The following is a 27,985-nucleotide window of genomic DNA, read 5'->3' as shown; positions in this document are numbered from 1 at the left end:
AGAACTTAAAAGTCAGCTAAAAGTATAGAAGCTAGATAAGAAATGTTTGTTTAAGTTTGCCAGCTTTAATGTGTATTTAACTTGGATGGTTTAACTTAGTGTCTTTGAAGACATTACTTGGGTGACAAGTAATTCATTATTGAAGTTATTTGTCAGAGTTTCTAATAAAGCACTTGGGGCATTTCACTGTTAAGAGATCAATAGTCAAGTTAAAGAATAACTCATTAGTAGAAAACCAAGGGACACATTGAAATGTGACTAGTTATTTGAAAACCAAGTGACAAAATAAAAACTGAAATGTGTTAGGAGAAAATAACCTTAATGGAAATCACAAGGGTAAGGCTAGACCCGATCTCTGCGTGCGTACACTTTTGTGAAACTTATTGGGTAAACACCCCAAATAATAATAAAAAAAGATTTCGAAGATACAACAAAAGCAAGAGTTTGGCATGTTATCTACGCCATATTATAGGGGCCAATAATGTGGAATGGGTCAGTCAGAATTTGAAGAACAAGGGCAATTTAGATAACTTGGCCAAATAACATTATTAATTTAGTATAAGCATATAAATTGACTTAGTCTAGCTATAAAGCATAATCACGTAAATATGATATACTGCAAGTTTATTGGAAGCACAGTTTAATTATTTCAAGAAAAGAAATTACTGAGACTGAAAAACCCAATATAAACTAGTTTGTTTTTACTGAATTGTAAGACTGAATAACAAAAGGTAATATATGGTAAATATCAAAGGTTCTTTTGGTTTTAATACTGCTCTACCTCCCAAGAAGAATAAGCTCTGATAAATCTTTCAAACAAAAAATGGGGGCAAAGGGGAGAGGGGAGAAATCACTCTAAAACATAAACAAAGTCCTTAAAATTGCACACAGTCAAGGTAACACCATTTCCAAGTGTAAGCAGATACTGCTTTCCCCTGAAGATGTAGAGTTTACTATTACGGAATTTTTTTTCAAAGTCAAGACACTTGGAGTAAACAGCGAAACAAAGAAGACTTATTTTATTCAAAGCCTGCAAACATATGGAACCTGTTAAGGGGATGGTGGCTGCAGAAAGAACTCCAAAGAGTTTAAGAGACACCTAGGCTGTCTCAGAAAGGGAGGGATAGAGGCGAGGGTGGTTACAAAAGCAGAGTGGGCCAGAGATCAGTCAAATGGGAGGGAGACAGGCTGTTGGGCAGATGGTCTTTTCTGTTCCAAAAATGTTCAAAGTTAGGGACACTCCTTAGCACACTTTTATTTTACAACAAAGAGGGAATTAAGAAGAAACCAAGGGTCTGTCAGAGTGCTTTCTGGATTTGCTTGTCATTTTTTTTTCTTTTCTTTTCTTTCTTTCTTTATTTTTTTACTTGTATCATTTCTTTAATACACTTTACTTGTTTATGTAATTCATCCTCTGCCTTCTTCAAACTGAGGCCCTCACTTGATGCTCTCTTCATAACCTTTAGGTTTTAATGTAAAAATGTAAAATAATTTAGGGTAAGGTTCTTGTTTACATTGTACAGTTATCTACATGAGGGATGTTACCTTCCTCTGAAAATTTCCTGGGAAGATCAAGATCTGTTTTTTGCAAAGTGCAATGCTCTCTTATTTACTAAGTTGAGGACCAATCTAGACCACGGAAATGACAATGAAGTTATTTTTTTTTTTACAGTATTTTTCACTGTCCATTAAAAATTAATGGACACAGACCAAAAAAAATAGTTGAGTTGGCTTGCTTTGGCTAAGTGGAATAATGACATCTGATGAGTGAAGCTCCCCTGAATGGCACCTGGCAGAAAAGAAAATTTCCCTAAGATGTTTTAGAGACCTCACACAGCTGCCAGCTAGAAGCCGATATTCAGTGTCATTAACCAAGCTCATAGGTAGTACAGGGCCTTGTCCCAAACACCGTAAGAAAGAAAAAGCAAGAGAAACACTTCTCTGAAAAGCTGAACTGCTAATGACCAGAATAAACATCTAGAAACACATAAAAATGCTATGAATGAAAACAAATCAATTCTATATAATCAATGACAGATTGGAAGTTGGAGACTTGGCCTAATCAGGTCAGTGTGTAGCAAATGGCAGACTTTACCTACACTACACCTGGCCAAATGCAGCTATTCCAGGCTCAGGGCAAGAACACACAGGGATGCTCTGAGATACGCTGTGGTCAAGGTCTGCAAGGCACAAGTAAGTACCAACCAGAACCCCACCTGACTCCTTGGCTTTCTAGCTTCTGTAATACAGGTCCCGTTGGGACCTCACAGGACCTGCACTTTTCAGTGGGCTATGTATAAGGGAAAGTGTGTGGGAGGAAGATTAACAGAGGGTCTTCAGACCCAATTTATCCCATAGGAACGAAATATTCCTTCAACAAAAGAAAACTTGATAAATGCCTAAACTATATAAAACACATCAACAAAATTATAAGAACAGTTTTAACTATCTTTAACATACTCAGAACTAAAGGAAAAAATCCTTTCGTTTTTTGTTCACATATAAATTAAATTAATAAAATCAAAATAGTTCATCCTCAGTTAAAATTAACAAAAGAACTCATGGCCTACCAGCCACTATTACTCTGACCAAAATTAGTGCCCCTGAAATTATTATTCATTTTAGCAAAATAAAAATATACAGATGAAACAACTGCAGATACACCATCTAGTCAGGACAATTAGAAAACAATGAGTATTGGGGCGCCTGGGTGGCTCAGCCATTAAGCGTCTGCCTTTGGCTCAGGTCATGATCCCAGGGTCCTGGGATCAAGCCCCACATCGGGCTCCCTGCTCAGCGGGAAGCCTGCTTCTCCCTCCCCCGCTCCCCCTGCTTGTGTTCCCTCTCTCGCCACGAATCTGTCAAATAAATAAATAAAATCTTTAAAAAAAAAAAAAAGAAAGAAAGAAAACAATGAGTATTGATCCAGAGGGTGTGGTTCATATATCTTACTGGGAATGTATTTTATGGACAATCTAACTTCCTTATCTTCTCTGCATCTCGCCAAAGGACCTACTTATGGACCTGAATGACAAAGAGTGCTGATTAAACATAAGGAGTGATGACAGAGAGAGGGCAGGCCAGACTTTATTTTAGGGTTGCTCAAGGCAAAATATGTAATAAGGGATATCTTTTCAAGTCTAGGAGGTGCCGGCCAGAATAAAGCGCGGCTTTGGAGACTGGCTTCACCACTTAACGGCACTGGCACTGGGGCTCTGGGCAAAAATCTCAACCTAACCGACCTTCCCTTTCTTTACCTGTAAAATACCTCATACCTCTCTTAAAGGTTATTGTGGGGAATAAACAAATGCAAGGTGCCGAGTATAGCAACTGACACAAAGATGAACTGAGCGGTACGTCCATAAGAACACAGAAAAGCTTTCTTGAGCACACGGAGTAGAACTTCGAAAAGTGGAGATTCCTTTGGCATCCATTCTAAGGATGAACTTTACATTTTGCCAAACTCATTAAATCCAGATGAGTGGCAAGTAGCGAGTGAAATTTAGGCACCTAAATAAATTCACAAAAAGAGCTAAACATTACTTTCAATTTTTCCTGTTATTTATCTAATTTAGAATTGAATTTACACTTATTGTCCAGCCCCGTGGAGCCCAACTTGTCTGAATTTTGGAATCACCTGGAGAACACATGGAAAATAGAGCCAGCCGCCAGGGGTTTTGCTTTAATGAATCTGAGTTGATGCCTAGGCACCAGTTGTTAAATTATGTTCCCCAGGTGATTCTAATGAACAGCCAGTGCCTAGAACCACTAGTATATAGCTAACCACACTTGAACTATTTCTAAAAAGTTAGACTCATATGTATTCAGAGTAGTGACTCAAAACAGGTTCAGCTGTCCTAAGGATCTTATTTCAGCTAACTCAAGTTTGGGGCCAGTATTACCATTTCACTCCTTCCTTTAAGAAGCATAAAAAGCTAAAAACTATATAATTAGCCAGCAGAGTGTGAATGGAAGAAAATCCACAAGATCCTAATTCAGCAATCTTTTTTAAGATGAAAAAAATGAGCACCTTGGTTTGGATGAAAACGAGCCGTGCCACAGAGATTTCCAGTGCAATTATATAAGAGGGCAAGGTAGGTTTTTTGTTTGTTTGTTTGTTTGTTTTAAGGCCTTTTCTCTTACCTCTGTTCTTCCCCTTTTTTTGAAGCCATAAAAAGCAAAGATAACCGTCTGAAAGACAAACCTGAGGTGTGGTTTTCCAGTTCAATGGATTCTGATACACTCTTCTTTCCAAGAGAGCCACAGTGACTGGAAACAGTCAGCATGGACTCCATTCTAACACTCATTTATCTTACTGAGTGACCCTGAGCAAGTCACTTAACTGGTCTCTGATCAAATATGCCCTCTGTAACATGCAATCAGCACACGCTACCGAGTTCCCAGAATTGGTATCACTTTTCATGAGCAACTTACCAGTGTGCTGCCATCGGTCCAACGGAAGTCATGTTCAAACATTTTGTCATTGAGTCCTATCCACTGATAATCATGGCCCACACCTAAGAAAAAGGGAAACAACGCAGATATTTTTACTACCTTTCCCATATATGGATGAAATGTATCAAAGAAAATTATTTTCAGAGTGAATCATACATCCTCTTTCCCGGCTAGATTTTTGTTTAGTTGCTCATAAAAACCTCTCATAGTCTAACTATCTTTTGTTCTTCTACCCAATGTGCTCTAAACTAAAAAGCTAATTCACAAACATTGAGAAACATTAAAATATCAGACATAAGAAAATAATTTCCCTAGCAGTTTACTATAATTAAATATTTTTCCATCCTTACTCATGATAAAAACTTTCCATTTTTTTTATTAAGCTATGCCATTGGCAAAAATTCAGTGACCCAATAAAATGTGACAGATCATTCCCATGCTAGCCTCACTTTGGAAGCCACGTGTTTCTTCTTAAAGCATTTTAAACAGTGACTACCTAGACCAGACAGTTCTACAAAATTGTAGATCTTCAAAAATAATTACTTTCATCATGAGATGAGTCACTGGCAAGAATACCATGCAAAAAAGTTAACTGAACCTCCATACAGATTGTAAACTAACAATCAAACTTCTAAAAGATAGCAGGCATTATGAGAACATATTTAATAGAGCATCAAACAATGCTTCATATCAAAAAACTTCTACATATTCACTACATAAAAGCTAGCTGCCCTCCTCTTTGCTATAGTTTAAGGAGTTATTCAACAGCTCTGGTAGTAAGTTTCATTAGCTTTACAGTCTCTATTTGTTCACGTTCTTAATATGAAACCCACTTTCTATGGCCTAAAACCATTAGCAGCTTGGATGAGAACCAATTTTGTGCAGAGGGTAGGATTAAGGTATAATTGACAATTCAATTTTAATTAGTGGGATAAAAATAGCTAAAAGCAATTTTCTCTTTAACTCGAGACAACATATGCCCATCTTCAAAATAGAACTACAAAGGCAGCCATGAGAAGAATGATTGGCCATTTTCATCAGAAAATAATCAAGCAGCAATGTCACAGGACCCAAGCTATAGCATGCCATTTCACCTATTACTGCTGGTAGACTAGGAAATGCCTTCCTCTGTTAGAGCTGAGTGTTTCTCAAAGTAGGGGACTCAGGTAGAAGAGATGACTTTAAGTAGTTCAGACGAGGGATTTAGTAAGTTGAACTGCAACAGAGAAAGCTACATCTGTTCAGTTAGATACAGAGAAAACTAAGAAGATGGGGACACTGAGCGAAGCTTCAGGAAACCTGCGTATATTTGGTACATACGATTCACAAACATCTGTTCTTCATGAGACAGGATGCTTGTGAGATGCGCGCCCTGCAGACGGCATTCCCGTTCAGCTGCGTCCCATGTGCGCCGATGGGCAAAGTATTTGTAGCACTGCCCTTGGAATTTGTGCCAACCGTAGTCACACGTCTCTGTGTCTGGAAGAAACAAGGCAGAGGCTTAGTAATCTCACCGACGTCATTCAATTTAGCCTCATGGATCTGAGTGTTAGTAAGAAGACCTAAGCCAATATCAGTGCAATGTCCCTGAAGTTATATTATTAATAAATTTGGTCACGATGACAAAGAAAGTATTATAAAGATAGCCCGCTGACTCCTGCCAAGTGGGTGGCTGTACATCTCTGGACTGAAGAGGCAGTATCTAACTTCAGTTTCCTTGATTAGAGCCAGTGTCAGCAGGAAAGAAAACTGGCAGAGGGGCCAGACAAAACTTCTTAGGCTGCAATGTCTACCGACTGACTCACTTGTGAAGCAACTGGGGCTAAGTCCTTACCAACACAACTTCTCTGAAGAGAATTATTCAAGTGATAAGATAAGAATTCCGGCTAATAGGATTATGACTGCTCTATTTGAATAAGGACTTCAAAGGCTCTGTAAGTAGTTCCTTTACCACTTCCCAGAGAGATAGTTGGGTGGCCACAGGCTCCTGTCAAGTAAGATTTACAAAGAGAGGAAAAAAAAAAAAAAGTCGTCATCCGTAGGCAGCTTCTGGGATATAGCTAGAACTGTGGGCCTTCTTTCCCCAAAGGAGAGGAAATATAGGTAACTCCCCGTGCCAATGCATCAGGATTTTAAGTTGTTCCTTTTTTTAAGATTTCTTTATTTATTTGAGAGAGAGAGAGGCAGAGACAGAGATAGCGAGAGAGAGCACGAGTGGGGAGGAGAGGGAGAAGCAGGCTCCCTGCTGAGCAGGGAGCCCGACATGGGGCTCGATCCAAGCACCCCAGGACCATGACCAGAGCCGAAGGCAGATGCCCAACCGACTGAGCCACCCAGGCACCCCCAGGATTTTAAGTTTCTTAAGAATGAAATAACCTAAGTTCTTTAACTTCATGGCCCACATTCCACCAAGCCATGTATACACACATATATGTGTGTGTATACATGTATATGTATATTTTCTCTTTTGTAACAAGCACGCTATAACCAGTATCCTGTTTGGATAAGAACATTGTTCAAATATATCTAAATTCTACATTGGCAGGAAGCTTCAGCTGTACCTTCTAGATTCTAGATTGCCAGTTTTTAAATATTTTCACAGGAAAGCAGTCTGGCTCCATAGTACTACATTCTTGCTAGCGACCTTCCTCAGACTCATCCACTCACAGTGGGGGGCTGGTTCAACGGTATGTATTCAACGATGATCAACGGAAATAATTTTGACTATCACAAAACATACCTCACAAACACACTGAACTAGTTATATGCAAACACTAACAGAACTGCAACATTTATAAAATTTTAGGCACCAAGGAAACTTTCCAAATTACCTACAAACCACCCTCCCTTCCCCTAATCTTACTGGTTGATGAAGGAAAAAAATCCTTCTAGATGAAATACATGCTTGCTGTATACGTCAGACCTGGGGGCCAAACTGATAGTCAGATCATCTCCTGCCTCTCACACCATTTGCTCCTCTTTCTATAATTGTGGGAAAGTATGCATTCTGAGAGCTTTTCATGTTTTCCTGGCTCCAGGGATTTCGACCATCATCATACAACAGATGCAGCTTATCTTGGAGAGCGGGCTTTATTTCAGTTTAGTCTATCGGGCTTCTTCTTTAGTTACAGCCAGCTGACTAACTGGTTTAAATACTGTGCACTGGAAGTTTTGAGTTTTACTAAAGTGTTTTGGAGACCACCAAATCTCATAGGAAAAGAATCAAGGCACAGCTAGATGATTTGGGATAAAAGTAGCATTCAGCCTCCAAAGATAAAGTGCAGTTGGGTTACTTAGATGCAGTAAATTTCCTTTTGCGATGTTCCCATGGAAGGTGGGGTAGGAGGGGTGGGAAGGAAACGGATCTTCATATATGAGGGAGTTAGTTTATAAAGGAGGAGAATTGGAAAGATTTTTTAGAAAACTCTTACTGCCAAAGTCAATAATGTGATATTATACCAGCATAGCTTGCCTTAACTACGGAAATGAATATGTATTTTAAGATACAGCTTAAAATCCTAGAGGATCCCTAACTTACTAAGTTAAGACATTAGAAAAAAAAAATTCTACACACTCATATCCTCTATTAACCCAATGGTTTTAGTCCGGTCTTCTTTCTTTGTGTTTTATCATTAAAACAGATTAACATTAAGTATTTTTTTCTCTTACACCAAAAAACCCAAATGATCATAAAATTTAGATGCATGACCACATCATTGCTACAATGCCTTTCTCAGTTAACAGGTGTGTATATTCCTATTGGAACACAGGTCCAAACTGGGACCATTTGTTTTTGCTTGTTTATTTATTCATCTATGCTACTGAAACCATAGACTTACGGTCCTAATGATTATGAATATATGTGCAAATACTACTTAACAAAGTGACTCTTTACTTTAAAAAAGCCAAAAATCCATGTGGATTTACTTAACTGTTATTATTCATGAATTCACTAAATATGTAACACAGGACTAGGCGTCAAGCAGCATCTTCTAGGATGCTATTCCGATAGGAGTTACCAGAAGCAGTCTCCTTTTCCAATCTCACCTAAAAATAGCGTGATACACATTTCATTCATTAAAAGCAACACCTTTGGGCGATATTTTTGTAAAAATCATCTGACATATGGAAATACTTCTTATGCTTTAAGACCACTATAATGCATAGGTCATATCACAAAGACCTACATTTAGTTGTGTGTGTGTGAGCTGGCTGCCTGTGTGTGTTGGCCGTGGTGAGAATTGTTTCCATACTGTCCTACGAGCCCCTTCTAGATTTTATATCAGTTATCATTCTACCAAAATAGGTCCCTTATTCCAGAGTTACTGGGAGTTGGGAGGTTACCAATGCAGAGAAGAAAAGATCAGCTGAAGAAACAACAACACAGTCATCACTGAAATGTGGAGAGAAAACTGTTTAGACAACAATGCTGCTGTTAATGAAAAAAACATTTGTTCTTAGGCAACCTGCAAAGAGGAGAAAAAAATCTTTCAGGGTCCTGGCAATAAATCACAGAAGCACAGCTGCATCGGATAAACAGGCCAGGATAGCTATTTCTCAGCAAATAATGTGGATGAAAGTACACTCGCTTTAAGACAAAATAGAACGCACCTGAAAACTAAGTGGTACCACCAATGAGAAAAAAAGCAAACCTTTTTAATACACATGAAAATAAAATGCTTATCTGTGAGAGTTACTTTAAAAGTGGGAAGATATTGAGAAAAACCTGGGCTTTACAAGGCAGCCTAAGTTCATTTTTCCCACTCTGATTTACTAGCTGTGTGACCTTGAACACATCACTTTTCCTTTCTGAGCCTTGATTTCTGGCCCAACTTACCACATCGAAATATTGTCAACTAAACGAAATGATATACCTGGGAACATCTGGTAAACTATAAGGCATTCAACAAATAGCATCTCTTTTTATTTCCTGCCAAGAATTACGCTGAGTCACCCAAACTTCGGACCTTGTCTATTTTGCTCAAAGTTCTACCTCCCGTACCCAGGATAGCACTTGGAAGACAGTATGTGCTCAGTAAACATTTGTTGAATGAATGATTTTTTGAATTGCTCCTCAGACTTGGAACTAAGGGAAGCCAGAATCATTTTAACACATGCGATGTTTCAAGGATCTCGCCCTTTAGGTTTTCTTCAATAAATGGCATCTTCCTTACTGTTTTCCTTAAGAAGAGGATCTTGCCTGGCCAATTTTCATATTTACCTCTTAAATTCTAAACAGACTCATCCTATGCAACAGAGAGAAAAAACTAAAAATGGAGCCATCACCCATCCTTTTTGATTGGCAGTTCAATACATGCTGCTTTCGGTTGTTCTAATTGTGGTGATGTCTGGATTAACACTGTAAACCAGAATGTGGGGCCAGACCAATGTGTCTGAGTGTCTAATACATTTTCATTCTGTCTGGTGGAACAGAAGTTTGGCACTGGGCACTTTTGTCAAAGCCAAACCACTGTATGACTTGCAGTAAAGGAAAACGACATTTCAAAGCTGAGTATAGCTGAACATGCAATCTGTTTCTGATTGATGACTAAGAAATGTTATCATTAACCACCTGAAATACATTCTCAGGTTGGCCATAAAATACAAATTACAGGGATCATGAGATTCAAGCAATCATGAACACCGGCCTTTGTTTCATTCAGAAAAAGCAGATGCTTCTGTAGTAGGAAAAGTCCCTGTTGAGCAGATTTACAATACCTTTTATGTAACGTTTACCAAGCCAAAGCTAATGTATTCTAACAACTATATCAATGCATTCTCCAGAGATGATTGACGATGAAAAATAAACCCATTGACTCCCAAGTGTTTTGGAGGAGAAAATAAAGGCAACGAGTATAGAATTCGATACTCCTTGGTATAAGCCACACAGATGGATTAAGGTCAATGCCTAATTTGTCCTCAGGAAGAATACTTATAACAAGGTTCCTTTTGTCAGCTAGATGTCCTTAAATTCAGCTCAGTGTGCCTGTCTACAATTCTGTTCTAGCAGCAAAACAGCAGTGATTAAGTCAACACTATTTTTCACGGGCTACGGACACATAAGGAAACCTAATACACTTAGGTAATCTGTGAATTTCCCTTGCAGGAAAAAACATGCAGTATGGCCAACATTGCTAAAAACATCCAAATAATGATGGCAAAAAGCTGTCTAGAAGTAACATTTGAAATGAAACAACCATACTGTTCATCCTACAGATGTTGCATCAGCTCTTACCTTGTTCACAAAGTGCACCAACATAGCTCGGAAGGCAGAGGCACCTGAACGTATTAAAACCATCAACGCATGTGGCTCCATTGCGACAGGGGTTAGAGTGACATTCATCAAAATCTGAAATAAAATCATAAAAGGCCACAAAAGTACTTTCAGAAAAGGTCAGAAGATCCTATTTAGTGTAAGGTTGCCAGATAAAGAACAAAATAGCCAGTTAAATTTGAATTTCAGATTTAAAAAAATAATAATTTTTCAGTATAAATATATCCCATGCTATATTTAGGGCTACTTACACTAAAAAAAATTATTCTTTTTTTTTTAACCTGAAATTCAAATTTAACTGACCTTCCTGCACTTGATTTGCTCAATCTGGCAACCCTAAGAAAATTTCAAAGTTATTCATAGGAGGGTCATTGTTTCCATTGCATTTAGATGGTCACATGAGTCCTAGAAATGGTAAAGAATTCTCTGGAACTTCCTACCCACAATCGTGGCTCATGCTCTGATTACCCCACCCGTGGAATACTGAAAATATGTAACTGGCCTGATTGCTTCTGGGCCTCTCTCTGTTTCCAACACATCATTCTGCTGACTGCCATCTCCTTTAAACACGGTCATGACAATTTACTCCTTGGCTTCCAAACCTTCAATAGATCCCAACTGCCCAGGGCAGATATCTTCCAAATGTAGTCCCTGGACAAGCAGCATCAGCGTCACCTCAGAAATGTCAGAGATGCACATTCCCAGGCCCACCCCAGACCTACAGAGTTAGACCCTGTGGGGGGATGGGAACAACACCTGGGGTTGCAGAAGCCATGCCCATGATTTTGAGGCCCACTGAAGTCAAAATCACTCTACTAGAGTAGGAAGTAAACTCGTCGGTACACTGGATTCAGAACCTTCTCAGACCTATCGAGATCCAACCTGCTTTCAAGGATTTTCTCCCACAAACCCATAAATAGGCATACCTGGAATACTCGCAGTCACCCAAATGTCTTCTGCAGGCCGGGTGTCTGTGCCTTTGTTTGCTGTGTCTGAGTCTCGCCCCACCAGCTATCAAAATCCTCCCAACTTTAAGATCTTAGTAAGTGCCACCTTCCTACCCAGACCTCCATGATCTCTGATGAAATTAATGCTTTATTCCCTCAGCAGTTTGCAATCCCACTAAAAATTTAATTTATGCTTATATTAAATAAAAAGAATATTAAAACATATGACTTATACACAATACATTAAGTTTCCAAGAGGTATATAATGTATGGGTACCTAAGGAAATGGCCTTGGTAATGATGATATTACACAGCAGTGATACCAAACACTTTTATGATGCTTGCTAAGTGCCAGCCACTGTTTTAACAGCTTCACAGATATTAACTCATCACATTATTTTAAATTGACTTTAATGTAAAACAGAATGGGGGCCAAAGAGATGTTTTTATACATATATAGGTAAATATGATACTTAAGATGTAATTATTCCTTAAATGTAACCTATTGCTATTTCTATGTCCCTACTAGTTAGCACACAGATAGAGCTGACTAGCTCCATTGACTATTTTTTTAAAGACAAGCACTCTTTTAATATGAATGTTGAGGATTTTATCTCAGTATTTCTGTGTAATCTAAAGCATTATCCATGGGCCTTCTTTACTCAATCGTAGGAAAAAACCTTTATGGGACCTCTAAAAGGATCACCTGGCCAGTGTATTCTCATCATCTCTTTTCTCAGAGGAAAGGTCTATCCATATTTACCCAAATCAGAACTGGGGTCTTTTTTTAAAAAAAAAAAAAAAAAAAGGAAACCTAAATAAAAATGAGAGTGAAAGGAACTGATTTAGTAAACAGACAATGATATTAAAGAAGAGGAGGACAACCACCTCAAAACTTACTGAGGTAGAGGTGGGTTAGGCTGGCCTCTGGAGACACCCAGAGAAGGATCCTGCCCATTCCACCTCAGAGGAGCAAGTTAACTCAAAACACAAAAACTAAACTCCCTCATCTTTTAAATACAGCTTTTTAATATTTTTTTGTATTTAAATTGATTATTGATATGCAGATTTGGGGAAGGAGATTAAAATATTTCCTTACTATTTATGCAACTTTACATTTGTAAAGCCTCTCTGGAAAAAATATAAAAAGACACAGTTCACCTCAGAAAGCTTCACTGAGTTTTGGGCATATTAACAAAATTCAGTAAACACCTGTCCCCATTTCCCAGACTCTACTTAAATTACTCTATGATTTTAACATCATTTAACAAATAATTCATCTACACATGGGTTTCCCTGAAATCCTTTGAGCAATATAAATTCTGCCCCAATATATCTTCTGGAAAAGCATTACACTCTTTCAGACAAGAACATCTTACCAAGTTCACACTGGTCGCCACTGAATCCCGGCACACAGGTACATACATAGGAAGTTTCAGTAGGATAACAGGTGCCTCCATTAAGGCATGGGTTCATTTTGCAACGATCAGGTCCTACCATGTTCAGGAAAGTAAGAAAAACAATTAGGCTCATATCCAGGTTTTAATATATTGTAGCATAAATTGCCACTGACTGCTACCATAATATAAGCTTTACCATAGCAATTTAGATACTACGCACAAAAATTAACATTAACTTTACTCTCTGGAGTGTTTCTTGGCATTACAACTAATTGTTACAAATTGCATCTATTCATTTCTGGGATTCAGTCATCATTATTTTTAAACAATAATTTGTACAGTATCTGGCAACTAATATATTCTACTGCAGATTTAGTCGGCATGATAATGGCAATTGATTTTAGTCAAAAATGATTACACATATGTGCACAGTGAATGGAAAATGTATTCTTTTAAACGAGGTTAGTTCATGTGAAATGGCTGGATACACAAAACATGCATTCTTTTTAGCAGTTTGGCTTGTTATCATCATTTGAATTATTATTGCCTTTTACCACTTATTGCTCAGAAACTGTTTTTCTTCGAAAGTGTGCACTGAAGTCTCTTCTGCTACATTAATATGCTTTTTCCAAAAACACGTTCCAAATGTACTCCTTTAAACTATACTTGAAGAAAAGCAACACATAAATTAAACTCTACTGTATAAAAACACACCCAAAGACAAAAATCTCACCTAAAATGAGACTCCCAATTTTTTTGAAACCCCAAATTTTTATTACAATTTTCTTATTAAAACACAAATAAAATCAACAGTCCTAGAAGATAAATGTAAAGGCCAGAGACACAAATTTCTGAGAAGAAACACTTTAAAATATGTTTCCTAAAGGCAAATACTTTTACAATACTTCAAGCACATATATTATTCTGTGGTATTGCTTGGATAATTGTATTTACATGAGTCGCTTCTATTTATTATGAATGCTTTTTCAGAATTGCTTATGTTTCAAAATGTTCAAAAATCCAGATAAGAGTTGAAAGTCTTACAAAATAATTGAGATAAATAGGCTATATATGGAATAAAAACTATATTTTCAAGAATCTTCAGTCCCAAAACCCTGAAGTAATTACACATGAAAAAAGATATCTACTTAAGAAACACGAACTTAAGGAATATTGGAATAAGCAGGCACTGCTCTAGAAGGTAACTGAGTCTTTCCACACAAGAAAGTCAAACTCAAACTTTCCGAGTGTTAGGTAAATTCTGGACTACAAGAAAGACTTGATAGATACTACATTCACATCTATGGGTTCAACATTATAATCAGGTTGATTCAGATGCTTACACCTACTTCTTGAAATATGACCCCAATTTTTCTAAGACTCTTTCTCCTATAGTTCTAAAAATATGCAAAATCTCCCTAGCCATTTTAGCCTTCTGCCTTTGAAAGTACACTGTTTCTCTGTCAAGGATGCCATCCACAACACATCTACGCACTGCCCTCGGTGCAAAACCAAAATGACACATATGTGACAGCACTTGATAAACTGTGATGTGCCACACAAATGTGAAGTATTATTATTCCCACCACAGACTCCAACACCATGCTGAGACTATGGGACAAGGACTTGGCAAGAAAGTGGGTCCTTCTGTGAACCTAAAGTAGTTTAGGTTAGGAGGAAAGTTTTGTTTTGACAAATTCTGTTCTTCCCTAAACAGTTTGTATTACTCTCTGAAAGCTGAACCTGTGACAGAGAAACCAGGCAATCCAATGTGAGCTGCTGTTTACTGAATTCGCCTAAAGTCACAATTTGCTTTGTAATGAAGACGCAAGCTCTCATTCTAAGTAAATACTGTGGTCTGGATTACTGGTACACATTTCTCATCCATCTGTCAAACCTAACTCTCTATGACTTAACAATGATTTCTGTATTGTATTTTCACCAACCTGAGGTATTTTCAACTAAATTATAAGAGAATAAATACTGGCCAGATTACTAGGTTATCATTTACAGATTAAATATAGAGTGACAGCAAAAAAAAAAAAATCCATCGACCACCTCTGATTAATTTTATTCATAAAATACTTCAAGTCATTTATAAAAGTTGCACTTTATGATTGATTATTTTACTCTATCTGAAGCACAACAAACAGAAGCATTACTGGCACAAAAGATAACATTGAAATGATCGGGAGAATAATCCTAAGCATAGCCATGCTGTAAGACATATTCATTAAAATAAAACATATTTTCAACAACACAGCCCTTGAAGTACTGATTTTTTTTTTTAATCTACGTCACTAGGTAGTAATGGCTATTTGTGGATTCCACTGACATTGTTATTTAAATAACATTACTAGAAAATACCCTGTTAAAGGAGACTTCTCACCATTATCAAGCTAGATGAAAAGGAAATATATTCTACAAAGTAAATACTCCAAGATTTCTGGCTTATAAATCATTAAATGTCAATTATTCACTTTTATACTATATTAACTAGAAACCAGGAAAGAGCAATGAAAAGACCATGACTTTGGCATGGAGCTGATCTGGGTTCAAATCCCACCAATGCCATGGTGTGTGTGGCTATGCAACCCCCGGCAAATTACAGAACTTCTCTGAACATCCACATCCCACCCTTAAGTAGGGATAATAATATGGGGATGATGATAATAACAACACAGCATTTTTGTGATCATATAAGAGAGTCTGTATGAACCAATATCAAACTCATGCTTTCTGTCCATTCAGGTAAAAAACAAAACAAAACAAAAAAACACAGAAATCCTTTTTCGACAAGCAGGGCGCAAATACATACCCACTCTGGCTAGGCGCTGTGCTAGAAGCATTAGGCAGACTATCTGGAGCAAGGAAATTACATAAAAGTATGAACTGATAACTGATATTACACAAACTATAGTGAATGTTTATTAGAGTTATTTACTACTCAAAAAATTTTAAAGGACTGACAGATCTTGATATTGCCATAATAGCACCCATCAATGAGAGATTTTTAAAAATGGGATTTTTTTCCCCCTGTTTTTAACTAAGATGTATAACTACAGGGCATATGACAAAGCAATATTTTAGTTATGGGTAAAACCAAATTGAATTTTTACACCATTAACAATTTCACTTTTCCTATGTCGCAATCATAGGTTGTCTCTAAAACCCAGAAGAATACAAAGGATATCCATAAAGCCCAGAAATAATCTACACTCACTTTCTTTGCATCTAATTATGGACTCAGTAATGTGGTCTGTCCTGTTATTATGTGAATAATATAAAATTCTCCACTGATTTAATATCACAATAAAAACTATATGCATAGATGTGTTAGGACCAAGGGACTGTTTCCAAGTTTGGAAACAGATTTATCAATGTTGTGACCTTACCTGGTAAATAGACTGCTGTGCCTTCCACTGACTCTTCATTAATGCCAATCAGGAAACCGGTTTCATTAGAAGTTTCCAGAAGGGAAAATGACGGTGTTGCAAGCTCAGTATTTAACTCTGCAATGCTTACTGTTGCCTGAGTATTGGAATCAAGAATTCTCGCCGCTACTTTCTCTTCTGATGCTGCTACTGTGTAATCCTCCCCTCTGATCAAAGCTGCTTGTGTTTCAGGGTTTATTTCCAGAGAGGAAGGAACGGTGGGCCTCTCAGAAGTCTGTGGGCTGGGCTGAGGCACGACATCTGCCTCAACTCCATAAACTGCAGAAGCAGAAGTAGAATGTGGCCACAGTGTAGCACCTTCTAACTTAATGTCACCTGCGGTTATGACCACAGTTCCAGGCTCAGTGGTTCGAATACTGCTCTTCATTGTTTCTTCAGAAAGTTGAATATTGGTTTGGGTTTGGGAATCCTGGAGAATCTCAGTTCCCTCTTCAGCAGTCAGTTCTGTGGGAGAAGTTTCCATGTGTTCTAATAACTTAGGATGACTTTCATCTTCTGAAGGTTCTAATCCAGCGTCAGGAGATAAGGATGGAGGCTCGGTTGTGTGAACGAGCTCTTCAGTCGATGATGTGACAGTCACCTCAATATCTGCAAGTTTTCCTAGAGACCTCTGAGATGTGCCAGCATCTGTACCAGGCAGAGCGCTTGCTGGGGGGTCTTCTGCATGTTCAGAGGCTCCACTGCCTAAGTAGACAGTGAGCAGAGATGATGGTGTCTGAGAGGACAACTTGGCAAAAGCTGAAACTGCTGATGTTGTATCAGTGTAATCTGAGGGATTGGATCCTTCTATCATGTTAGGTGCCTCTGTTAAACTCTGAGCCATAAGGTGCACAGTACCAATACTTACGTAGGGTGTAGGATCGATCAGTGCCTCCTCGGCTCCTGATGAGAATTCTGGCTGAAATGAAGGACCTACATGTTTCTTTTCTTCATACTCATCCTGTGTCTCCAAATGGCCCAATGTTGATATTACTTCACTTTGGTCTGCAATAGCTTGACCATCAGACAAGGTACTTGATTCAAAGACGTCATCCAGGGCTTTTGCTTCAATTTTTGGTTCTTCAGTCTCTGGATTAACTGTGGCAGATGTACTAGGAAGGGGCAGGGATGTCACTGTGGGAAGCAAAATATCTAATTCTGTTTCTATGCTAGGAACAGGGAGCTCAGTTGTGAAGGTAAAGCCCATGGGATCTAAGTGGCTTCTGTCTTCAGAAGGTATCGATTCATTATGTGTTGTCTGAGTGTAGTTAGCCAGAAGAGGGTCACCAGAGCCCTCAACGTTTTCTTCAGTTAAAGAAAGGTTAACAGCTACCTCATACTTCTCTTGCACTTGAGCGCTTTCTTCACTACTGCCATGTGGTCCTGATAGTACCTCTGGATCTATGTCCGTTTGCATTCCAAGGATGTCTACATATATAGGTTTAGTGTGATCAATATCTATGATAGTATTTTTATCTGATGTCAGCTCAGGTAGAATTTCAAGGATGGTACTCTCTGTAATTGTCAATATTAAATCCTTGTCCTCTTTGTCCAGATCTATAATGATGTTTTCAGTGGTTTTTCTTCTGTTAGGTTTTACAGTGGAATCCTCAAATCCTCTGAGATGGTCTTGGAAACTATCTGCAGCATCTTCTGTGGACCTCTCGTATGACACTGTATTTGACAGTGTGCTAGTTGGATCAGGGGAGCTTTCATTCTGCTCTAAATGAAGAGGTAGCAACATTGAAACAGTTGGGAATCCATCAACAGTAACAGCTTTAGCACTTGGAACCTCAGGATGTTTTTCCAGGGATCTATCAGAAACAAATGTGGTGCTTCCTTGCCTGGTTGCCTGAGTAGTTCCAGAAGTGTGGACTAAATCAACCATATCCAATTCCCCAGATCCCTCTCCAGAATGTTCATAAAGCAAGTCAGATGGTTTTGGTGATGTAACAAATCCTGTGGCCATTTCAAGACCATAAGTTCTAGCCAGAAAATCAGAGGGAGGGGTTGCCGTTTCTTTTGTTTCTGCTGTTGAAGAATTCTCGTTAGAGACTTGTTCAGTCATTGGTTGTAGTCTACTAGTCTGGATTTCTTCTGCCCGACCACGGGTCTGATTTTGAGGATGTTCAGTATCTGTGGAGAAAGTGAGAGGTGCCATAGAAGGTCCTTCAGTTCTGGTGTCACTTAAAATTTCTAGTAAGGTTGGGCTGGATGCTGTCTCAATACCTTCAGAGAGGCTGTCTGTTTTGGAAATGGGTGGTCTAACTTCATTTGCTACATTTTCCATTTCCTCATAGTCTTTGGTTGTATCACTTATGAGGCTGGTTTCTAAACTCTCCATGTGAGAAGCCTGGGGAGAGAATGTGGTAGTGATTTGTTCCGTTTCAGTAAAATTCACTGATGCCGTAGTAGCCCAAACTTCTTCTCCTGATCCCAGTCCAGAAAATAAAAGATCGGTATCTGACTCTTTCACTGTGGGCCTCACAACCTTGGGAAAAGATTTTAGAGTTTCCTCCTTTTGGATTGGAGAATCTGTAACTACACTTTCAGCTGATAAAGATTCAGTCACTGAGGTAGTAGCTAAGAAAAAATGGGATTTTTTGGTAACTTCAGGGAGAGCAGTATAGGGTTCCAAGCCCTTTGCCTCTGGATCTGGAGTAGACATATCAGCAAAGGAAATGCCTTCCTTCTCCATTTCCTCACCAGTACTGTCAGTTCTCTTCACTGTTAGCGTAGAATAATCTGTGGTTCGGAGTCCAGTTTCAGTAAATGTTTGTGAATCAAAAATTGTTTGTTCTGGTGCAACAGAGCTTTGAGGGGATTCAAAAGATTTTGGTTCTTGAATCTTCTCCTCCGATGCTGTCTCACTTTCAGTTCCTTGCCTTACAGGGTTGACTTCTTGCATGGACCATAATTTGGCTGGCTCCATAGTCTGGGGAAAGTTCACTGAAACTGTGCCATTGACTGTCACTTCTCCCTTTTCTGTTGCGGCTTTAGTACCTTTAGCTTCTGCTGTTGGTAAAATGGTGATCCTTTTATCGGCTTCATTAACAGCACCTTCTTCTCCCAGTCCTTGGTCACTAAATGGGGAATCTGTACCAGAAATATTTCCCATAGCACCGGGAAACACTTGGTCCACCTTGCTGCTTACCGAGACCAGCTGCTCACCTGAGCCCTCAGCTGAGGCTGTGAACTCTTCCCAAGGGAAGGTGGAAATGCTGACAGAGGTGCTATTGGGTCCTTCTGAGTCAGCTCTGTGGTTGCTGTGATCTGAAGTAGGTATCACAGATGATGAAATCTGGGTATCCTTAAATGCTGCATCCCCAGAGCCTTCCATCATTACTGTTTCTTCTTTTGCTATGGGATAAGTTACTGTTGAGTACTCTCTAAAGTCACCACTGAAATCTTCTTCCAAAGGAAAATCTGTAGAAATGCCCTTTATTTCTGTCCCACGATTTTGTTCTCCTGAGACCTCTGAAATCAAGTTCTCTTTGGATGTTTGGCTTATAATTTCAGCCACCTCTCTGTCCATTACAGTGCTCAAAACTAATCCTGTTGGCTCAAAAGGGAATATAGTTTCCACATGGGGAGACAGAGTGCCAGCTATCTCCTTTCTGGTTGGGATTTCAGACTCTAAACTTAATGAAAATGAAGAAACAGTGGCTATTTCTGGGTCAGCAGCAGCTTCCCCAGAGCCCAGCTCCATAGAGAGAGAGGTGGGGCTCCCTGGAACAGTGGACAGCCCCCCCTGAACCCCAGGTTGACTGCTACTGCTGGGCTCAGCAGTCTGTGCCCCCAGACCATCTAAAACATTCGTTTCTGTAAAGACAAGAGTAGAACTTGTCATTTCCTTTTCAGATTCTGTGGGTTTTGTCGAGGACATAAACCTGTTCCTGGTAGTAGATGCTGAATCGCTAGATGTAGCTTCACTTGAGCTTTCTAATTCAGAGAGTAAAATCAATTGATCTAATCTCTGTGTAGATGAATGCACCTGAACTGTAGGAGCTGTACTTGGGGTTCCCTTCTCCTCATCTTTCCTCTTCTTTCCTTCAAGAGCTGTACTGAAGACCCACTCAGAAGTGTCTGTTTCCCCTCCAAATTTGGTAGGCATGACTTCTGCAGAAGGTTGTTGAGAAATGGAATAAAAGGTCGTTGCAGGAATATCAAAAAGACTTTCTGTGATCATGATCTTGCTGGTGTCTAAAGTAACCAGTGTATCCGTAGTATTTCTCTGTGATAAATCAGTTGTCACAGTGAACATTTTATCTTCTTCTGCTTCTCCAGAGCCTTCTGGAAATGGGATTGAAGGACTCCCTGAGAGCTCTACATTTTCTCTAGGGGTTATTTCTACCCAGTTTTCTACAGTGGGCAATGGGCCATCAGGGAGGGCATTTCCTATGAAGGCAACCGATACTTCCTCTGAAACATTGGCTGACACAGAACTTGGAACTATACTTGGAGTATACGTGATAGAAGTACTTTTATCTGCCTCTTCACCAAATGTTCCTTCAGTAGCCCTTGAAAAGATCAGTTTTTGAGATTCTTGGTCAATGGCAGCATCTCCTGAAGACTCTTCAGAAAACAGAGGTACAGGTTCTATATGTTCATGGACCAGATTATCAAGTTCAGGCCCCCTCTCTGTGACCGATTCTGGCCCCTCTGTGGCTTCTCTCTCATGGAACGGGGCTGTGGGGAAAACATCAGGCTCACCACTTGAAAAATGTTCGGGTGTTTCAGGGTAAGTCTTGGGCTTCCACGTCAGTTCAAGCGACTCAGTTGTTTCTTGCGATTCGTTAGGTTGCACGGCGGTAGACAATCCAGGATCAGCTATCACAAACGGATGCGTTTCACTTTCACTGCTGTCTGAAAGATTTTGAGAAGGTGCAACACTCTCAAACTGGCCACGCCTAGCTTCTGCTGCTTCTGGGTCCTTGGGCACCGTGGTGACCAGATGTTTGCCGTTAATGTACTGCACTGATGGGGTGGTCGTTACGTCAGTAGCGTTTGCACACTCTTCGTCTTCCCCTTCGTCTTCTTCACTGTGGTACAGATCTAATTCAATTAACTCAGGTAAAATTTCAGCAATTAGATCGTGCTCTGGATCTGTTTCTTCACTACAAGGTTCATCTTCTTTAGATTCTGAATCTATTGGATGACCACTTACACTCAAATCACTCATTCGACCTGAAAAAAACAAAGAGTTTTCACAATACTTGAATAGAAGATTTGGCAGTGTACGACAGAAGAAATCGATAGCAAGGCTGGCTGATCACACTCACGCACACAAGGAAGGATTCAAATCTTTTCACATAAAGTGCAATCACCCTTCTACACATGGTTCTCAGTCTCCAAATTTGTGGAGTCACATTAACAATAGGAAAAATAAATCCAATATAAGATTATAGAAACAGGTTATGAGAACTCTTCAACATGTCTAACAAAGCAAGGCCCTTAAAATGAAACAAGGAGTCACATATGTACATTGTAATCATGAAATGTGGGAATTCATATGCGTGTGAACTGAAAAAAAAAGAAAAATTAAGACCATTTGACCAGATCATACAGAAAAAGTAAGCGATTACTGTTTTATGTAAGGGGAGGCTGAGACACCCTCTATTCAATAAGGAAATGGGAAGAGATTCCTTCTCTTGCCATAATCTGTCCTAGAGAAGACTGTTTTCAGAAAAGCAAAAGAGAGGTTTCTTTATAGCCTTTTCACAGTGCATCAACAGTCCCTCCCCAGTGTAACAGTGAGACAAGATTTAGCTGTGTAGGCTGCAGCCATGGACCAGACACCAGGATAGGAAGCCCTGCATGGGGGGCTCCGCGCAGGGAGAGCTCACTGAGAACACCAGGAAGGAAGGAAGAGCCCACCATGCTTTACACCTTTGTCCTTCATGAGAGGCGATCTGGATTGGGTCAGTTACATACAGTTCTTTTTATTAACATTTTCTCCAACGGAAGTTCAGGAGTCACACCTAAACATCCGAACTAGCAAAATTTAAGTAACACATATCCTCAGAGCACTCCCTAGATTGTAAATTGCTATAAGGTACCAACCACTAAGCTCCATGGGCTCTTCTGCTTCCAGAAATACACCAGCCAAACCCCTTGTCTGGGCATCAGGAAGGAGGAAATTCTGGGTTGTATCACTTTTATCAGAGTGGAATTCAGTTGTCCGAGGACAGAGTTCTGCCACTGCAGCTGTCCTTGTCCCAGTGTCATGGCGAAAGGTGTCTGTGCATGCAAGGACCCATGAAGAAGACAAAAAGCAGCATGGAGGACTGCACAGTGTCTCGCTCTCCCACCCCAGGAATACTGCTGCAGAATTCATTTTCGGCTGAGCCCCAATTCATGCCACAAATGCTCAGGCGAAACCTGAGCAGCTTACAGAAGGAATAATTACGACGGAGCCACCCCTGTCCCCCATTAGTAGGGAGATTGTTCCTGTAGCAAGAAGCCACTCCTTTCCATGCATGAAAGGATCAACATCTAGCATTTACTGACAAGTCAGACGAGGAAAAAACCCTATTGAGAAAGAACGGGTCTTGCCTGTATTCTTTATGCATCAAAATAAATTCAGAAGTATATGAACTATCAGTAAAAACTTTAAGAAACTCCTCTATGTTTTTAACTATGGTTTGCTTAGAAAACCAAAGACCACAAGACTTTTATGGAACTGGAAGACATATACTATATTTACCTTTATCCCTTTGGCCCTAATAAAAGCAAAAAAGAAAACTCTTTTCTGTATCCCATCACATCTTCACTGCGTAATCTCCATAAACTATTACTTGCATAGGATTATTCTTACCCTATGCATATTCTTACCCTAACCATATGCCCTATAACCAAATCTCCTTCTCATTCCACCTCAGACATTCAGCCTCTCAACTATGGACACAAGAGCTTATGGGTAGTCAAATGAATAAAAAATACTTCTACCATAAGAGAAGTGAGATCAACGCGTAACTCTAGTACATTACAAAAATATAAAATGAAGACAAATGATTTCTGCCACAGATGCTGTAACAACTCCTAATTGCCAAACAAGAACATGACTAAATGCCTTACATTTTTTCAAAAAAGTATAATTAAAAGCATAAGCTCTTTCAATATTAGATCACTAAAGTTGTTACTGTGATCTTACAGTGTCTCATGGTGTATGTTTTAAAAGAGGACACTTTTAAGATCTTCAGATAATAACACCTCTTAATATGGCTTGCAATGAAGCCCACTGTTTTGCTATGAAAAAAAATGTGTGATAATATATATGCATATGTACAGATATGTATATGTGAATACGTTTTAAATGCCTTTGTACAAATGAATCTTTTGAAATATCACATCAGTAATTTTATCTAATCAACAAACTAAGTAGTCTTTCATTGCTCATACTATTTTAACATAGTTGAGGTAAGCCAGACTCAGTTAAACTATTTTGTACAACTTTATAGCATCTAACTGGAGCTTCAAAAATATGCATATCTTCAGTTGTTAATACTCTCGTTTTGCATTCAACCTTTTGCATTAGGTTTCATGAGGTGTAAATAAAACTAGAATTCACATCAAGAATTATCACACACACAGACACTAAATTCACACAATATCTTTCATTTAAATATGGAAAGAATTTTAAATAAGAAACACATAGGTCTGTGTCAAGCATAGAAAGAATCCCCACCACATTTTGTACTGTTTTACAAATAATGGAGATAAAACTAACCATTCAGCCAAGCTTCTCCAAACAAACATGGGATAAATAAGGAAATGACTGCTTAATAGTGTTTATTTATAAACTCCTAGGCCAGGAACAGGACAAACAACACTCATTGCCTGTATAGGTTTATATAGGTTTCTACATAAATTCCTTACTTAAAAAAATAGTAAAAAAAGAAAACCTGATATAAACATATCTCATGATCTTCTTAGTGAATATAAATGGAGGTCCCATCAATGTAGGATGTTGGTAGCTCTAAAAATTAGTGGAGTGAAGAAAAGCAGAGAGAAAGAGAGAAGACACTAAGGTATGTCAGTGTATCAACTATCTGTGTGTCAAAGGAACCGACATGTCATGATGTTCACTTAGATGTTTTACAAAGGAATGAATAATTTCAAATAAAATGTTTCCCCCGCCCCCAGGATAGAAAACAAAGAAAAACTACAATTGTAAATCAACAATTTATATAATAATTTCATTGACTATCAATTCTTATTAAATCTACTTAATTCAATTAATAAAACACCCTGGCATTCACTTTATATTCTCTCATTTTAGTTCCAATGAACAAAGTATAACATTGTTTTAGTCCAGTTTCCACTTGGATAATGAACTTCAACATTTCTTATTGCACATGAATCTATGGGGACTTCCCTTAGCATTGTAGACTATTGTATCAGAACATTTTACTAAAAGATTCAACTGTTAGATGCAATATATTCCATTTTCTAACCTAAGTAAATATCACAATATTTCAATCACAGCAATACAAACATAGCAGAGTTGGCCTTTGCATATTCTTCACGAACAGTCGGTTTCATACTGGTTTTTGCACACAAAATTAAATTCACTACCACAACCGTGCATGCCACCCAACTGTATTATCTTCCCAGAAGACAACTGACTGCATAAAATGTACTACCTATTATGTATCAGATTGTATTGCAGACACTTGCTTACCAACTCTATAGAGACCTAGGACCTCCAAGAATATCTTCCAAGTCTGTTTGTCTGTCTGCCTGCCTCTCTCTCTCTTTCAAACAGATGCTCTTTCCAATAGGTTAGAAAAATGGCCTTACTAAACTCTTTTCTCTTTATTTGAAAAGGAAAATTTTTGAGTGTACATATTGCAAACTATCAATCATTACATTTAATCTAGGATTCCTTCTTGCACCTGCCTCCCAAGTATCTGATCTGACTTGCTTTCAGAATAGTAGAAAACATAGAATCATCTTTTTTTTTTTAAAGATTTATTTATTTATTTATTCATGAGAGACAGAGAGAGAGAGAGAGAGAGAGGCAGAGGGAGAAGCAGGCTCCCAAGGAGCAGGAAGCCCAATGCGGGACTCGATCCCAGGACCCTGAGATCATGACCTGAGCCGAAGGCAGACGCTTAACCATCTGAGCCACCCAGGCGCCCAAACGTTTTTTTTTTTTTAGATTTTATTTATTTATTTGAGACAGAGAGAATGAGAGAGACAGAGAGCACATGAGAGGGGGAAGGGTCAGAGGGAGAAGCAGGCTCCCTGCCGAGCAGGGAGCCCGATGCGGGACTCGATCCCGGGACTCCAGGATCATGACCTGAGCCGAAGGCAGTCGCTTAACCAACTGAGCCACCCAGGCGCCCAAGAAAACATAGAATCATCTTAAGCTGTTTTGTCTCATGCTCCTCATTGTACCATGAGGCTGGCAATCACCAAAGAACTACCAGCGCATCACACTAAACAGTAACTGAGAAGAAGAGATATATTTTAAAAAGTGCTCATTTGATGTGTATCACAAAAATGTTCTACTAAAGGGGAATTCTTAAATAAAACAGATACAAAATAAGAGCTGAAATTATTTTGTTTCCTTTTTCCCTAGTCTCACAATTAAGTGGCTAATATTCATTGCTTAAATAAGTTGTGTCAGCTTCCAAATGGTTTCATCAGATTTCTTAATATTGTTTTGAGGGTGAGGGAAATGTTCATTATCTAGGGCTTTAAAGGTAATTTTTTTTCCACCAACAGATTCTCTGCAGATCAATCTACATTTTATTCTGTCAGTGTGGCTAGTGTGTTCCCATACTTTTAAAATCTCACAGGGGGTGTGGAGCTCTGAAATCTACCCAGTATGGATGGACGAGTTCTTTCCCACCATCCCATACTCCTGTCATTTCTACCTGACAACTCACCCAGATTCCTATTTGCTCCTCTTCGTGATTCAGTCTTTAAAATTACTTCTTCATCCCTCATTCTTGGTACTGCCCCCACCTACCACACATGTTATTAGGGAGTTATAAGTACTACCATTATTGCAAACCATAAAAATTTCTTTGTGGGGTGTGGTGGCGGGGACACTTGTGCTATTATAAAAGTAGGTATCTTATTCCAGAATCATGATCTGCTCTATTTCCTATTAACAGTGCAACCTAATGGAGTAATTAACACTCCCAGCTCTTAGATGAACAAGTCCTTATAAAAGACTCTCTATTTTAAATTTTATTCTAAGGATAATATAACTTTTATTTGGATTTCAAGAGTCAAACCACAGAACTCTACACAGTGTATGTATAATCTGTTCTATGTTTATACGAATATATTTTTACAGCTTGACTTGAATATACTAGTACCACAGTTAATAGATTCTTTAATGGCCTTTCACATAACGCTTAATTGCGAGCCGACCTCAAATTATTCACCAAGTATTTTTAAGTACTTCACGGCAGAATTTTGTGGACATAGCGCAATCTTCCAGTCATGATGTTAGCAGACACAAAATATAGTTGCTAAGATGCACAGGCAGCTGGCTAAAGTTCACATTCTCTTTGGGGAATTTTACAATATAAGTTTAAGAGCTTTTAATTAAATATAACTATATACCAATTTACTCAGCAGAGATCTATTAGGATCACATTTCTTTAGTAAAATGAATTTCATTTTAATGTGTAACAGAAATATTTTGTTTCCTTATTTTAAAAATACAATAGGCAACCATACTGAAGTGCCTGAGCAATACTTACAGAATTTAGAGGAATTTTGAAGTTCTTTAAGATGTTTATATGTTTTCTGACACATACCTATAGGTCCAACAGCCAGGCAGAAACAAATGCCTCAATTTCATTCATATTTGATGTGTTCTTAATTTAAAATAAAATGCTGGCACCTCAGGAAGCAAAGACAATCCCCTAATATAAACTTCCTTTTTTTTTTAAGATTTTATTTATTTATTTGAGAGAGAAAGAGAGAGAGGGAGAGAGGGAGGGAGAGAGAGTTCGTACAAGCCGGGGGAGGGGCAGAGGAAAGGGAGAAGCAGACTCCCCACTGAGCAGGGAGCCCCATACAGGCTCAATCCCAGGACCCTGAGATCACCTGAGCTGAAATCAAATGCTTAATCCACTGAGCCACCTAGGCACTCCCACCTAACATAAATTTCAATCAGATTGTTTCAGACATCCTAAATTCCCCCAATATTTTCAAAATTTGAGACACTAAAAATAGTGCCAACTCAATATGTTACAAAAATTGACATTAGTAATCAAGATATAAACACCCTCCCCAAATCTCTTCAGATATTTTTGCATCCTTAATTAATTACCTCAATAACTGAAAATCAAGTGATATTTATATCAATACTCAATCTCCCCAGAGATGAGAGAGATTAAAGTTTGGGAGACCAGCATTAGATTCTGTGACCCATATCTCCCTATTAACTCTGCTAGTTGAGGTTCATTTGGTGCAACTCCCAAGCATGTTATCTTATACTGACAGCCT

The 27,985-nt window shown here is 38.7% G+C and overlaps 1 protein-coding gene across 3 annotated transcripts in view; it reads right to left on the bottom strand.

Annotated features, from left to right (window-relative positions):
- VCAN (versican) overlaps window positions 1-27,985 on the bottom strand; it is a 115,413-nt gene that overhangs the window by 22,024 nt on the left and 65,404 nt on the right. For 2 of the 3 annotated variants that reach the window (XM_064596338.1, XM_064596339.1), the window contains 5 exons: window positions 16,472-21,697; window positions 13,056-13,169; window positions 10,691-10,804; window positions 5,776-5,934; window positions 4,435-4,517 (listed from right to left, as the gene is read on the bottom strand). In XM_064596338.1, coding sequence (XP_064452408.1) covers window positions 4,435-4,517; window positions 5,776-5,934; window positions 10,691-10,804; window positions 13,056-13,169; window positions 16,472-21,697 — 5,696 coding nt within the window. The remainder of the gene's footprint in view (window positions 1-4,434; window positions 4,518-5,775; window positions 5,935-10,690; window positions 10,805-13,055; window positions 13,170-16,471; window positions 21,698-27,985) is intronic. The other variant, XM_064596340.1, reaches the window with a different exon arrangement.

This window comes from Mirounga angustirostris, unplaced genomic scaffold (assembly GCF_029215605.1).
Source record: "Mirounga angustirostris isolate CCGP_5_RB_7025 unplaced genomic scaffold, mMirAng1.0.hap1 SCAF_7, whole genome shotgun sequence".
Classification (NCBI taxonomy): domain Eukaryota; kingdom Metazoa; phylum Chordata; class Mammalia; order Carnivora; family Phocidae; genus Mirounga; species Mirounga angustirostris.
The sequence above is the reverse complement of the archived record's forward strand: the minus strand, read 5'-3'. Positions and strand labels throughout refer to the sequence as shown.